At 50.1% G+C, this 15,143-nt stretch overlaps 6 protein-coding genes across 6 annotated transcripts; 3 read left to right on the forward strand and 3 right to left on the reverse strand.

Moving 5' to 3' along the window:
- Positions 1-193: 193 nt before the first annotated feature.
- Positions 194-3,917, reverse strand: BDV37DRAFT_244374 (snoRNA-binding rRNA-processing protein DIP2). The gene is made up of 3 exons (XM_032081537.1): positions 3,893-3,917; positions 3,573-3,827; positions 194-3,505 (listed from the first exon to the last, which is right to left on the reverse strand). The coding sequence occupies exons 1-3, from the start codon at positions 3,907-3,909 to the stop codon at positions 907-909; spliced, it is 2,871 nt and encodes a 956-aa protein (XP_031942979.1). The 5' UTR covers positions 3,910-3,917; the 3' UTR covers positions 194-906.
- A 171-nt stretch (positions 3,918-4,088) lies between these two features.
- Positions 4,089-5,476, forward strand: BDV37DRAFT_244376 (actin-related protein 2/3 complex subunit 2). Its single transcript, XM_032081538.1, has 5 exons — positions 4,089-4,249; positions 4,319-4,989; positions 5,040-5,140; positions 5,194-5,242; positions 5,295-5,476. Exons 1-5 carry the CDS (start codon positions 4,188-4,190, stop codon positions 5,372-5,374), a joined length of 963 nt encoding a protein of 320 aa, XP_031942980.1. The 5' UTR covers positions 4,089-4,187; the 3' UTR covers positions 5,375-5,476.
- Positions 5,477-5,704: 228 nt separating this feature from the next.
- BDV37DRAFT_292884 (TPR domain protein) lies at positions 5,705-7,560 on the reverse strand. Its single transcript, XM_032089263.1, has one exon. It carries the CDS (start codon positions 7,445-7,447, stop codon positions 5,711-5,713), a length of 1,737 nt encoding a protein of 578 aa, XP_031942981.1. The 5' UTR covers positions 7,448-7,560; the 3' UTR covers positions 5,705-5,710.
- A 628-nt stretch (positions 7,561-8,188) lies between these two features.
- Positions 8,189-9,247, reverse strand: BDV37DRAFT_292886 (nitronate monooxygenase; the record flags this gene model as incomplete). Its single annotated transcript, XM_032089264.1, has 1 exon — positions 8,189-9,247. One exon carries the CDS (start codon positions 9,245-9,247, stop codon positions 8,189-8,191), a length of 1,059 nt encoding a protein of 352 aa, XP_031942982.1.
- Positions 9,248-9,734: 487 nt separating this feature from the next.
- Positions 9,735-12,346, forward strand: BDV37DRAFT_86039 (uncharacterized protein). Its single transcript, XM_032091348.1, has 8 exons — positions 9,735-10,011; positions 10,080-10,125; positions 10,177-10,460; positions 10,532-11,081; positions 11,141-11,179; positions 11,259-11,327; positions 11,382-11,629; positions 11,715-12,346. Exons 1-8 carry the CDS (start codon positions 9,968-9,970, stop codon positions 12,310-12,312), a joined length of 1,878 nt encoding a protein of 625 aa, XP_031942983.1. The 5' UTR covers positions 9,735-9,967; the 3' UTR covers positions 12,313-12,346.
- A 419-nt stretch (positions 12,347-12,765) lies between these two features.
- On the forward strand, positions 12,766-14,857 carry BDV37DRAFT_86043 (tetratricopeptide repeat protein). Its single transcript, XM_032091349.1, has one exon. It carries the CDS (start codon positions 12,832-12,834, stop codon positions 14,566-14,568), a length of 1,737 nt encoding a protein of 578 aa, XP_031942984.1. The 5' UTR covers positions 12,766-12,831; the 3' UTR covers positions 14,569-14,857.
- Positions 14,858-15,143: the final 286 nt, after the last annotated feature.

Raw genomic sequence — 15,143 nt, forward strand, 5'->3', positions numbered from 1 at the left:
CGTATCGGACCAAGGAAATATTATAAATAGTTGGAAAGTCGATGGTTGTAATATTCAAAGCCCTCCATCTCATCGATATAGATCTGATGACTAAGACGTGACTAACTTGCACCCTCGGCTCATCTATTCGCCGACAAGCTATACCCACCAACCAAATTTTCCTTTTTTCCTGGATCTTCCAGAGCTCTCTCTCTTCACAACAACTGATGATGTTCGCAACCACATAATGAAAAGCTCTCTACACCAAACAACACATATCTACTAATAGTACAGGTATGCTATAATGCTTTGTTTCTCTCATCATGGTTCTATATGCCCAATCATTGTTCCTCCTGATCAGGCCTCAATGCTTCAAAATGCTGGGGGAGGGGAAGAAAAGCAATAGTTCAATCCACAAACCAACAGTCTCCTATATGATGAAGATTTTTCTCAAGAACCGGTATTTTTAGGAAGAGCCGGAAGAGGTATGACGGGATACCCAATGGGATCCTCGTCGTCGATGCTTATAATGGTTCTTCTGAGTGGAGTTAAACTTGTTGGTTTGTGGATTGACTGGAGATGCTTTTGTCTTGTTCCAGTTTTACATTCTTCATATCAGGGCATTGGGAACAGTGTGCTGATGTATTTTGGTATAGGTTTCGTGGCTTTAGCTTTAAAGTCTAGGCTGTGGTGTTAGGGCTATGTGTTTGGATTGTCCAATATGTTCAGTTTTTGTACATGTGTAGTGCAATTAAGCTTGCTTTATAAATGCAGACAAGTCTATATTTATCATGATATACATACATAAACATGAAATTTAGGAAACGACCTGATAAAAGTATTCCACATCAACTCCCAAGGATATAAAACTTTTTTTAGCAGCCATAACAACGCCAGTCATGCATGGAGACAGATACGCGACGGTGATCAAGCGATACTGACAAATTGTCGCTTCTTACCCGTTGCTGTCGTCTGCTGCTGTTCCTCCCACTGTTCCTCATCGACGTAGTCCTTGGTGCCGTGTTCCTTCACCTGATTGCCGATATACTGCAGAGCGGAGAGATTGAATCCCATCTCATCCTTCTGGCGTGCCAGAACCCGGCGAAGGGAGGACCGGATGCTATCCAGCATGGGACGCATCATCTTGCTAGCGATAATTTGACGATGGTGGGTCTTGAGCATGAAGAAGAGGACGCGGCATGTAAGAGAGATGTTCCACTCGCGGTCGGCCCAGATGTTCAGGAAGGTGAAGAGCGCAGGGACCTTCGAGAAAGGCAAAACAAGTAGTGCATCCTGGAGTGCTGCGGCAGGGATCTTCTGAATGACATTGAGAAGATGCTGCTCGGCGGAAATGTTGCCCAGTGCCAAGTATAGTGGATTGCGGTCTGGGGGCGCAACGTTGGGCTGGACCGCTTTCATAGCACGCCACTCGCGCACGACTTCCAGATCCTCTATTCCCAGATCCAGGGCTTCCATGATGCGTTCTCCCGCCATGAGTGTCTCGCTGGTCTGTTTACCGGCGTCAACGGCTTCGGCCTTCTCGCCTTCCTCATCTTCCTCATCCACAAGGTTGTTGTCGTACATCTCTTCGAGTTCCTTTTCCCGCTCTTCCTCGAGGAACAGAGGCTCATCAGTTTGCTCCCAGATACGGATACTCTTGTCGTGACTGGCGCTGACGACGAACTCCCCAGTATGACTGATAGTCAGTGCCCAGATCTCGCCATGATGGCCGGACAGTTTCTGAATATTCTCAAACTTATCACCATCCCAGTACTTGATCACACGATCCTTACTAGCACTGAAAAAGTTATGCCCGTTTCCATCCCGGTTGTGTGGAACAAAGGCAACGCCCATGATACTGTCTTCGTGTGCCAGGAAGGCCTTATGACAATCACCAAAGTCTAAGCCCCAGAGGCGGACTGTCTTATCGGCTGAGCATGTGACAATCAGCTTGCTGTCGTACGAAATATCCATGTTGAGAACAGGAAGTTTGTGGCCATAGAGGTTGAGGAAGAGCTTCAGGGAGTCTGTAAAGAACACCTTGACCGTATTATCCAAGAGAGCAACTGCAAGTAGTCGAGCGTCGGGTGAAAAACGCAGGTTGAGAATGTCATCGGAGACTTTCAGGGTCCTAGTATGCACCAACTTGAGCCGGGGCGTGGTCCTCTTAGTGCCTGGAATCTCTTCCTGGACGACCTGGAAGTTCCAAAACTTTGCAGACTTGTCCGCACTGCCGCTAACTACGGACTTGCCATCAGGGTGAACATGGAGTGACCATACCGGGCCGTCGTGTGCATTGATCGTATCCAGGAGGGTCGAGGACGCAATGTCAAAGACCTCGAGCTGACCGTCTTTGTTACCAACAACCACAATCTTGTCTCCAGGGAGGAAGGCCGAGCATAAGGCGTAGCCACATTCTAGGGTACGGAGGCAACTCTGGGTGCGGACGTTCCAAATTTTGAGACTGCCATTAGAGGCTGATGCCAACATCCGATCGTCGGAGCTCAGAGCGAGGGAACGAATATCAGTGCGATGACCGGGGATATCGACTGCCAGGTTACGGTTGTAATCTTCGTCATCCTCGTCCTTCTTTCCCTTCGCGGTGTTGACAGTGTAGGCTTCAAGCTGGTTATTAGTGGTTGCAGCGACCAACTGAATGCTGCGGGTCGACTTTGTTCTTATCCAATCGAAAGACCGTACCTTTCCACCAGTTCGAACGATGGTGTGGGAAACGAAGACCTCGGTGACCGGTGCTGAGGAAATATCGTCGGATTTCTCAGTGTCAGCTTCTGCCACGGTGCCCTCCTTCTCAGCTGCACGCTGGGCTTCCTTTTCCTTTCTCCTCTTGCGCTTTCTCACCATAGCCTTCTGGACCTCTGTCTCTGAGCGGATGCGCCAGATTTCTACTGCCTTTTCTGAGCCGTGAATACCGATATAATCTGCCTGGGGGTGGAAGCGGACTCCAATGGTGCGGTCCTTTCCATTACGGTAGAATGTGCCCCGTTCCGTCAAAATCCTGCGGTCCTCCGATCCAACTTTCTCTTTTGAGATTTCAATCAGAGCGCTTTCATCGATTGACCAGACCTTGAGCTCGCCGTCATTTCCCGCAGTGATACAACCACTCTGGTCAGGAGAGAGACCCAAACTCCAGCACTCGCCGTTGGATTGTGCCACGTGGGTTTCAATGCAATGTTGCGACGAAAGATCCCAGACCTTAATCAGAGAGTCTTTGCCAGTTGTCAACAGAAACCCGGCGTGCTCACTCAGTCCAGCAGCATTGAGTAACTCCATGGATGGTGCTAGAAAATGTAGTGATGTAACCTGATCGGTATGACCACGTAGCTTGAATAGTCCGACTTCTCCAATAAGATCCCAGAGAATAATATCCGTATCCTTCGAACCACTTGCGAGACGGACACCGGCGCTATCGAAGGCGAGGTGGGTAATGGCAGATTTGTGGCCATTGAACGAGATCATGACTGTCGCGGTCCTTGAATCCCAGAGGCGAATACTGCCGTCTTCGTAACTAAGAGCAAGAAAGAACTTCAATCAGAACAATAGCCCACACCATTCGTTCAAAACCAGAAACATACCCGACCGCGAAAATATCCTCATCCGTCTTGCTTTGGGTGAGCACAGAAACTTGCGCTTTGCACGAAGAATCTTGCCATTTCCCAAGTAATTCACCCTTTTTTATATCCCAACAGAGAACCTCCTCACCAGCACCCACAATGGCTCGTCCGGAGCCCGTCTGGCGGGCAGCGCCAGAGAACTCATCATCGCGGGCCCAAATCGCATTTGACGTAGCGGAGGCTACGAGCCCGAAAGTTTTCGAATGCTCGAACTTTCTGTAATCGGAAACGTCAGTAATGAACCGGAGTTATATATAGGGCTTTTAGATGAGTAGACTTACAGATATGACTTCACCATCGTTGAATGTCCGAGTACAGAAAAAATTTGGGAGCTTCCAGAGCGATTGCTATCGATAGGCTCAAACGGCCGGAGAAAACTACGGGCGGCGACAGAGACCACCGGCCGCATTCCCCACCGCCTGCCGTTCCCCCCAAACATCCAACGTAACTACTCCCCGAAGTACCAGCTCGAGGCAGAGACATTCAACTCAATCATTACATTTCCACGGTGAAATAAACAACTGAAGGAGCAAGACAGACCCTGGATATTTTGCTACGGTTTATGGTCCTGCCATCATGCTTCTTCTCGACTACCACAACGTTCTCATCCATGCCCTCCTCACGGAGCGGTTCTCAGGGTACAGCTGCCCCCGCCTCGCCCCGTATACGCAATGCAGCCGTTACTGACTACTGTTTGGTGCCTTTAGAGCCCCGCCAGTTTCAATCGACCAGATTGCCTCAGATTTCGACGGAGTTACCTTTCACCTGTCTACCCCCGAATCCAAGACTAAGATCCTTATCTCCATCAACGTGAAATGCTTCCGAGAGCTTGTCCAATATGGTGCCCAACAGGTGCTGGAGAGGGAATACGGCCCATACATCGTCGCCCCCGAACCCGGCTATGACTTCTCGGTTCTTATTGATTTGGAGAATCTCCCCGCGGAACAGGAAGCCAAAGATGACCTCATAATGCGACTTGCGCTGATGAAGCGGAATGCAATGGCTGCCCCGTTCGAGAGAGCTTTCGATGACTTCGCCAAGCTATCGGAAGAAGCTTCAAAATACAGCACAGAGGTGGCCCCTCAGGGTGTTAAGGAGGGAGGAGAAGTTATGGCAATCCACTATCGGGAGGAGGAAGCTATCTACATCAAAGCCAGCCATGACCGAGTTACAGTGATCTTCAGCACAGTCTTCCGTGAAGAGACAGATCGTATCTTCGGCAAGGTATTCCTCCAGGAGTTTGTCGATGCCAGACGTCGTGCCTTGACTCTGCAAAATGCCCCTCAAGTCCTTTTCCGGAACGATCCCCCGCTTGAATTGGCTGGTGTCCCTGGCCTAAAGGATAGCGGCGATGGCAAGACCAGCTACGTCACTTTCGGTAATACACCCGGTTTCTGCCCAACCGTCGCAAGTCCTAACAGTATACAGTTCTCTTCCCCCGTCACTTGACTCCTCAGCGCCGCTACGAAAACATCTCCCACATCCAAATCTTCCGGGATTACTTCCATTACCACATTAAGGCCTCCAAGGTACCGTCCCATGTTATCAATACAAGTGTCGGACTATTTACTTACTTCCATAGGCATACATCCACACCCGTATGCGCAAGAGGACAGCCGACTTCCTCCAGGGTAAGTGGGAACAAATACTGTTGCTGAGTTACTGGATACTGACCGATAATAGTCCTCAACAGAGCCCGGCCAGAAAACGAGGAGCGGGAAAGGAAGACGGCCAGTGGCCGGACATTCCGGGTCCAGAGTTAGGCGTATTGTATATTTTGATTCTAGGCAGAGGAGCCGGAGGTGCAACAGCAAGCCGCGATGTGATTTATTGAGAATGTATAGACTGCAGCAAAACACTTTTTTCTCTTCACCCCTTTCATCTATAACATTCCGTTAGCCCGAAAGAGATCCACGGGAACAATTAACTGAAACCGCAGAACACAGCTAAATACGTCCTATGAGATCTTCACATATGTGCATACAATTGCCGTCCAACGTTTACTTCGGAAGTAGCCACAGCGTGGTTGATTCCTTACTTTCAGGGCTCTATACATACCTCCGGAATTTATATGCACCCCGCAAGACATATACGTACATTCACGGCCTATGACAAGCCGGAAGCCCCTCCTTCGCACCAGGAACACCCAACCTACAAAAGCAAGACGACTTAATCTGAATATCCGCAACAGATAAAGCAACATCAAGCTGCTGCTTAATAATCCTCGCCTCAGCTGTCCGCTCTAACCTCACCAAACACTCATGATACCCATGCAAAGCCCAAACATTATTCGGATGTTGATGAGCCCGCGTAAGCGCATCATCCAGTCCCAAATCCTGCGCATAAGCAGTAGCAGCCTCTTCCACATGACCTTGCTCCAGCATCAAAGCCGCATACGCATGGCGCGTGGGAAGCATCCACCCCCACGGTTCGGTATACATCAGCGAATCATCGTGATGAATAGCCTCGCGCAGAGACTCAAAAGCACAGTCGTAGTTACCTCGTCTGTACTCGATTTCGCCGTCCAGCATAGCTGTCGCTACTTTCAGAACATCGGAAATCAGGTTTGGAAAATCTTTTCTTGACGGTGGGACCCGTTTCGCGGCCGCGTGATAGAGTTCGCGCTCCTTGTTGGCTTCAGGGACATTTCCTGTTGCAGCCCAGGCTATGCCCTTGCCGTAGTGGGTCATTGCGGTGGTTACACAGTAAAGGTCTTGGTCGTTGGGGAGGGGGAGATTCTTGATCTCGTCCCAGAGTCCGAAGCGGATGTAGACGTGTATGCGGACTGCTTTGAAGAATTCTAGCCAGTCTGCTAGCGGTGGCGTCTTGACACGGAGCACGTCGTCTGTGAGCGAGGATTCCATTTGGTCGAGGGTTCTGAGAGCCACTTTAGACTGGCCTGCTAGCATGGCCGCGTAGACTAGAGAGTGGTAGTTGTGCAGGCGGTAGAAGCTATATAAGTTCTTTGCACCATTTTTGGCGAGATATTTCTCGTCTGCGTGGACGGCAGCTGTGTTTGAGTCTATGGAGCGTCGGTAGTCGCCGACCAGGACGTCGAGGTGTGTGGGCATGTGGTGCATATGGCCAGCGTCCGGGACGAGATGGCGAAGCCGGTCAGCCGTGGGAAGGGCAACGGCCGGTGTGGCAGACATCTCTAGATAATGGATCCAGAAATGGATGAGGCCTGGGTGCTCGTCTGCGCTGGGGTGTTGTAGACCCAGGTCGAACACGGCTCTTACGTCGTGGACGGGTGAGCCCGCAATGGGCAGACCACTTTGTACATGAAACATCTTCCGGAGAGCTGTGTGCATCAATGCGTCGGCATAGAGGGTGACTACATCGAGGTCGTCGTCTCCGAAGCACTGGTAAACTTCCTTCATGGCGTTGGCGTAGGCTTTGTCCACGGTGGGGAAATCGTAGGAGGCCGGATGGTCGGCTGGAAAGCGAGCTTGGATTGCATGGATAAGGGCCTGTTCTGCTGGAGTCACGGTAATGCTGTTCAGCAATTCCTTGGCCTTTCGGGAGGCATTGTAGCATTCCTTCAAGCTGTCTTCGAGGTCGCGGGGGTCGAAAAGCCGCCAGGATTTGTTGTAGTTAGGGCCTGTGGCGTAGGCTAAGCCCCAGAATGCCATAACACAGGATGGATCATGGGTAATGGCTTGCTCAAAACACCGCTTGGCCTCTTCATGGTTGAAAGAATAACTCCAGATCAGGCCTCGGTTGAACCATTCCTGGGCTTCAGGGCTTTCCGTGGTAATTGTACGCTTGAAAGATCCTAGATCGTAGTATTCGGCGGCTGAGGCGATGGGATGCACAGCGGGCTGTTCAGTCGACATTGTTCTCGGGGTTATAGTAAGCTTGAGTAAGGATATATTGTTTTTCAAAGGTAAATGGGATGTTATATAGTCGATATATCCAACATTGAGAGTTGTTCAAATTGGGATTCGCCTGTGAGTCCTTGTGTTTATATTTCTAGACCACAGGGGCGCCACACCCCTCACTATAATCCACGAGATGTGGCTGCACGCGGAAACATGATAAGAATCAGTAACATAATCAATATTGACGTATCGCGAATTCGAACTATAGATTATTTGCTGTCCCTCAAAGGCCAATGTGATAAAGGTGGGCCCGCTCGGCGTCTGAACAGAACCAGGCAATACGTAGTCAGGACAAAAGACAAGCAAAGGCCGAGTATTTTCTGTCTAGAATTGCTTCCCGATTACTAATTTGCCCAAATGATGAGAAGAGAGCAAGATAGTATAATTGCAATGGCGAGAGAGACATCAACGGTGGCTCATGTCCATCGGAGCTACTAAATACAATATCAGTGATGGAAAACATAATTTATCACTTAATCATCAGCTCTGACCCTAGGACTACACTGTTGCTGGTTTCTAAATATGTCCTTATCGATATATTGTCAGTCATATATCTACATTATGTGACATAAAACTCGACGAGAGTTTCATATTCGTCCGACACAGGTGTCAACCACGGTATCGTAACTTCATCTTGGTACCCCAGAGAATCATCATGCAACAGTGCATAGCAAGCGAAAAATAAGACAGCCTTGTCTAGAGCCAAGAACTTGCATCTTGCAGCCTTCTCCGTGCCTCAGACTGCACTTGTTCAACCATATCAGCTGCCCTCTCACTCTTCTTAACCATGCCTACACCCGTGCCAGCCCAAACTGTGACAGTTTCCTTGAAGTCGAGCTGCTGGCCCCGAGCATCCTGAAGATCGCGGTGCAACTGTATCCGCATATCACTCATACTCATCCCTCTCTTGACGTAGTCATAACTGCTATTCCTCAAGCATCGTCCATCATACAACTCCGGCCATGGACTAGGTCCCCACATCTCATCAAAGACCCTCGATCTCACTGTAGCTTGTCCACCATCCGAAGCATCAAAAACCGCTTGCCGAAACTGATGCGGCAACTCCGTCTCTTCAGCCCCGAGAAACCGCGTCCCTATCACCACCCCAGCAGCACCGAGCATCATCGCAGCAGCAACACCTCTCCCATCCATAATGCCCCCAGCCGCAATGAGTGAAACATCTTCAATGCCCCGATCTCGCAACACATCCGCCACTTCAGGTAAAAGCGAGATAACACTCGCCCCAAGTGCATGTCCATGTCCACCGGCATCACTCCCCTGGAGCACCAGGGCATCCGGGCGACAAACCCGAGCAGCTTCCACTGCGGCACTCACACTGCCCACTTGAATCCAGACCTGAGTGTACGGTGACACCTTTCGGATCCCCTCCGTCCAGAGCTTGAATTCGTCTGTCGCAGCGAAAGACAACCAGACTACAGCCGGCTTGTACTTGGAAAAGAGTGAAAGCCAATGCGTAACCGGAGAATCAAAGACTATCATCCCCACGCCGACTGGAAGTACAGGCTCCGGGGTATCTTTGCGCGTGTTCATGACGTCTTGTAGTTGGTGTTTGGCTCGTTCGAGCTGCCCTGCCAGAGAACGTTTGCTGTCTAGGAAGCCGATCTGCCCTAGTCCGCCTGCACGGGTGACAGCTACTGCGAGGTCGCTGGTTGCCGCGCCACTCATCGGGGCGTTGATGATTATTGGGGTTTGAACCCAGTGTAAGGCTCGTTTGAGTTTGTGGATGCTTGACATTGTTTTCTTCTTGATTGTTTTTGGTGTGTTGGCGGTGGTGAGAATTAAGATCTGTATAATAAGGGAGCATGTGAATGTAGCTTGCAATTAATTGTACTATCACTGTTATTTTTTTTTTGGTTTTATGGAGGCGTTCGCCATAGATTATATTAAAGAAGCTAGTTAGAAGTATATTTATCCATTATATATCCGAGAAGCGGCTCCGGGCTGAAGCATATAGTAATACACAAATCGCAATCGAAAGACGATATTTCAAAGAGGAAATCATATTATAGCAGGCTTAGAAATACATATACCCTAACCATCTACTAAGATATCCTACTTAGATATTATCGCCGGGGGTGTTTGAAAACCGGCATTTGCCTCCTCGCCAAGCCGATCAAAAACCGGGTCGCCGAATTTAGGGTTCACGATGGATTTATGTGGAGAACGTGGTGGAGAGTCTTGGAACTACTCTATATTCATGCAAGTCTGATACGGATGTGAAAGGTGCCCCAAACAGATCGATGATATCAACCTCTCACCGTGGATCCTAATGATTTCATACTCATTCAGTTCTCCACCTTGATTTTGACATGCCCCACCACCGGCGACTGCGCAGTCCCTCTCAGTAGAAACTCGAACGATAAGGTGGGGACTGCGCTTTTCAAGTCTTGAGAATAAAAGCTGCTGTTGCTATACGCAAGGGAGACTACACACCTGCCTAGGTGGATCTTTTCAATGCTCCCGATAAAGGCCCCTGTGAAACTGGCATGTCTGCCATGGTGGGTCAACAACCATCGTTGATCTTGGCTATTTTCATCTTGCCTGATCGAACTGACCATTTGCATAGCCGTGCCATCAAGACCCGTTGCGATGGGCAGAATCCTTGTACCAATGTAAGGGGAATCGCACCCATCTATCGACAGATTTAACGTAGAGAATAACAGTGCTACAACAATCGCCGGGAGTGTCGCTATCGGCCCAGTCGACGAGGCGGGGCGCGCAAAGGGAATGCCTTCAAGGCAAGGAAGCGTGCCATTGCTGCAACCGATACGCCATCCCCATCCTTACCATCGGGCCCAATAGAGACGCAAGGTCTTCCCTATCCATTCACCAATATCCAGGATGTCAGAGATTTATCCGCCAGTGATCTCGCAGCAGACGAAAACAGTAATCCAGCTTTCGAGCTGGGGTCACTCGCAATACGAGCATATGGATGTGAGGCGGATCTGTACGTTGAAGCTAAAACCTTCCATACATTCTTCTTGATGTAGCCACTAATACAGTACCCTGTGGCTTAAGGGTCAACGCCTACTATGTTTTTATCCACCCATACTTTCCGGTGTTGCCCCCACCGGCGGTTGCTCAATATGAGGACCGCCCATTTGTGATCTCGCTGCGAACCGTTCAAGCAAATCAGGCATTCTTGCCTTACTGGCCGACGTCTCCCTTTGCGTTGGCTTTGTCCGCGCTCCTCGTACTATTTCCTCTACCAGAAGAACCACATTCCATGTCTGAAGCTGCAGTCAGGACCCGCCAGTCATACGCCGAACTCTATGCACATGCCGCAATGAGCAACATTGAAAATTGGATTGACGTCCCCGAACCGGCAACTACAGCTGGCGGTCCGACCCGGTGGAGCTCGCTGCACCCCGATCTCCCGCGGAAGCTGGAGTCCATCTTGGCTCTTGTATTGCTGGGCATGTACGAGCTTTGCCAGCGGGGCAACTTCTCGAAGATGCGCGCTCGAGCTAACCAGGCGCTGACAACCGCGGTGGATCTGTCATTACACACTACCGATCCGGACGAACCGGGCTGTTCAGATGCACAAAGTCGAGCCTGGTGGATGACGGTCAGTTTACCTGCCCTGGCATCCGTTCACCTTACTCACAGACTACTTGCTTGGTGCAGATGTTTCTCAATTATCATTCTTCGATCCTTAATAATTCGGTAAGTTACATGAATATGGAAATGGAAACTGACCCATTGTCACCCTTAGTTTATCAACAATTCAACTAACTTAAGCCAGAGTCCGATCATCCTCATCAATGATCCTCGGATCAGCACACCATACCCAGTATTCCGTGGCTGTCTTGAGGTGTGGCCCCCCATTTGACTGTAGCCCCTAATTCTCTACTTACACATACACCAGCCCTGGCCATTGTTGGCAAAAGCACAAGATACACTTCTTCGGACATGCAACCTAGCAAAGGAGCTCGAGAAAGAGGACAGTAGATCTAGTCAACCGCCCACCCTAATTGATCGTATTCGCGAGCTTAACTCTCTGATATCATCACTCGCCGCCGATTCCGATCGATATCGATGTGTAACAAACCGGCAAGGAGCCGAATGTTTCGCTCCTCGAAACCTATGGGCAATTACAAGTGCCTTAATTCACAGGTGAGTCCTTACCTACCTAGCCCACCCACACAGATGATTCTTCATCAACGCAAGAAATTGGTATTCTGACTCATTCTGCCTCTAGCGCTCGAATCAGATTGCATCGGTTCAGGGCTTTCCTGGATCACCCTTTATTTCTAGGTGAACACTGTGGTCTCACCTCAATCAACCGTATCGACTTTCTGAACATCTCATACCCCCTATCCCCGAGTCGGATAACCAAAATCAACGCGACATTTCCCTTCACGGAGCAGGAGTCCGCAGCTATATGCCTGAAATCATCACTCGCCGTGTCCAGAGTTTTCCGCAACCTAACACCACCAAATCTATACTATACCGATGCACCTGCCGATAGCGAGGCATTACCTGGGTCCTCTCTGTCTCGATTCTGTCCTCGATCACTTCCATATATGGCTTGCTGCCAGATGCAAAGCTTCTATGCCCTCACGATGCTTCTACGAAGAGTACGCGCCTCATTGTCTTCGGGCGACTTGCAGGCGTGTTATCACCTATTGAGCCAGCCTGAGCCAGGCTCAGAGGTGCAGGATGCTGAGCGGCTGGTTGAGGAGCTACGACATGGTCTTGAATCATTGAGCGCGTCCATGAGAGCGGATGTTGCTTTCGAGGGCGTCGTTGGTATGGTACGGGAGATTGAAGGGGTTTGCTTTGCTACATTGTCCTGAATTGGGTCGGGAGCAGGTGTGTTATGGAGAGAATTAGTGTGAGAGGAAAAGGACTATAAGCAGAACTGGTATAGACTTTAGACTGCGCGTGGACATTGCACTCTTCTGCACAAAATGCCAAAAGCTGAATTTCGTGTATTATAGTAGATAGTCAGAGAGAGTCATGAATTACATATCATCAATTGTTAGTAATGATGGTTTGACTCAATAGTCGGCGATTGAAGTTAGGTGTGGATCCACGGACTTAGGGCTATGGTGGGCTTGGAGATCGTAACGAATCATATCCAATACCTGGCTCCATTTCCAACCAAACACCGATCCATGGGCTGGAGCAGGATGTCGCCAATCTGCACGTACAAGCGGGAAGTGGTATGATGATACAGGGTAGCGTCTAATGCTGCTATAAAAGGACTCCGAGGTTCCCCTCTCCCCTCCTCATCTATCTTGTGAGTTGTTGTACAGGGTGTTTATTTCCTTCATCTCTTTCGTTTTTTTTTTCGTTCTCTTCATCAAATCAAAATGGGCTCTGCCGAAAATTCTCCTGCTGTACCGGCAAGTGCTGAATATTATGATCTTGGATCTTTTGGACACACCATCACCACAACCAGCGCAGATACACAAACATGGTTCAATCGTGGATTGACCTGGTGCTATGCCTTCAATCATATCGAAGGCGCCTACTGTTTTGAACAGGCAATTGCCCATGATCCTTCATGTACAATGGCTCACTGGGGATTGGCGTATGCACTGGGGCCCAATTACAATAAAGGCTGGGATCGGTTTGATCCGCAAGACTTAGCTGTTTGCTTACGACGTGCCTTTGCCGCATCGCAACGGGCAAAGGAGTTATCAGTCTATGCCGCGCCCTGGGAGCAGGCGCTCGCCGACGCCATTACACTGCGCTACCCCAGTGAAACACCGTTGGCCGACTACTCAGTGCCGAGCGCAGAGTACGCTGCCGCCATGAAATCGGCGTACGAAAAGTACGGCAGCGACCTGGATATCGCAGTGCTATATGCGGATGCGCTGATGAATCTGACCCCATGGGCCCTGTGGGATCTGTTTACAGGCCAGCCTGTCAAGGGTGCCCCGACAGCCGACGTCCAACGAGTGCTAGAACGGGCATTAGAGCAAGACGGTGCTTATCAACATCCCGGTCTTCTGCATCTGTACATCCATTACATTGAGATGTCTCCTACCCCCGAGCTGGGCATGAATGCTGGCGACCATTTACGTGACCTAGTTCCGGATGCTGGTCACCTGCACCACATGCCTACTCATCTGGATATCTTGGTTGGTGACTGGCGCCGTTCCATCGCGTCAAACTATAACTCAACCCTCGCGGATGACAAATTCCTGCGTCGCGCAGGGGCCGTCAATTTCTACACGTTCTACCGCCTCCATGATTACCACTCGCTGATCTATGCTGCTATGTTCGCCGGAAAGCTCAAAACTGCCATGGATGCCGTGGCTCGTATGGAGGCGTCTGTTCCAGAGGAGGTACTCCGCATGAAATCCCCTCCCATGGCGGATTGGCTGGAGAATTTTATGACCGTGCGCGTGCATGTCATGGTGCGCTTTGGTATGTGGGAAGAGATTATTCAGATGGAACTGCCCCATGACCAAGAGCTGTACACGGTGAAAACGGCCATGGTTCATTATGCCAAGGGAGTCGCATATGCAGCGACGGGACGAGTTAGCGAAGCAGAACAAGAACGGGAACTATTCCAACAAGCTCGGACGCGTGTGCCAGAGACTCGTCGGGCATATAATAGCAAGTGCGCCGATCTCTTAGCTGTGGCGTCTGCCATGCTCGACGGAGAAATCGAATACCGTCGCGGAGAGTACGACCAGGCGTTCAACAGTCTTCGCAAATCGATCGAGCTGGATGATAGGCTTCCGTACAGTGAGCCCTGGGCCTGGATGCAACCTACTCGACATGCCTACGCTGCTCTTATGTTGGAACAGGGCCAAATAGAGAAGGCTGAGAGTGTCTATCGGGCTGACCTTGGGCTGGATAACACTCTCATCCGGCCCCGGCGGCACCCGAACAATGTCTGGTCCCTTCAGGGCTACCATGAATGCTTGGTGCGGCTGGGAAAAACGGAACAGGCGGCTATGATCGAGCCTACACTAAAGCTGGCGCTGGCTGTGGCAGATATCCCCATCAAGGCATCTTGCTTCTGCAGGCTAGATACGTCGCAGGCTCCAGAGGTGATCAGGAAGGGTTGTGGCGACAATGGTCGTTGTCATTAGGCGATTAACTGTCCCATTTCCATGCAAAACTATGAATGTATATAGACGAATACAAGTGTTATGAGGCAAGGAATAGAGAAAGTTTTTCCTGCGGGCTCTTCTCACTCAGCTGTCAATCCACTCACGTTAATTTTCAAGATTGTTACACACAGTGTTTGCTTCACTCGGCCGAGGACAGAACTCCTGCAAGTTGCCGTCTGATCTAATGAATATCTGCCGGACAGGCAACACCCGTGAAGTGAAACGATGACAATCTCGATTGCACCCCTGCAAATCGCACTTGGGAGCTATTGCGGGTAGAGATCGTGGACTGATGCGATGGAGCCCATGGATGATTAATTCAATGAAATCTACATGCTCCGGAGTAGATTGGGGACCGAGCTCCGACAGGAGAAGAAAAAGCAACGAAACTTACCGCCTAAAGAGAATGGTGAAGAGAAGGACGTGTCTCGACTGGTAAAATTGCAGTGGATATAGACCCATTGTGATGTATCACTTCTTCACCGCTGTCTACGTCTGCCCCAGGGCCCCCCCCCCCCCAACAAACATAAACCATCCAGCCGGTGACGATCGTT

Source organism: Aspergillus pseudonomiae, assembly GCF_009193645.1.
Source record: "Aspergillus pseudonomiae strain CBS 119388 unplaced genomic scaffold BDV37scaffold_21, whole genome shotgun sequence".
NCBI lineage: Eukaryota > Fungi > Ascomycota > Eurotiomycetes > Eurotiales > Aspergillaceae > Aspergillus > Aspergillus pseudonomiae.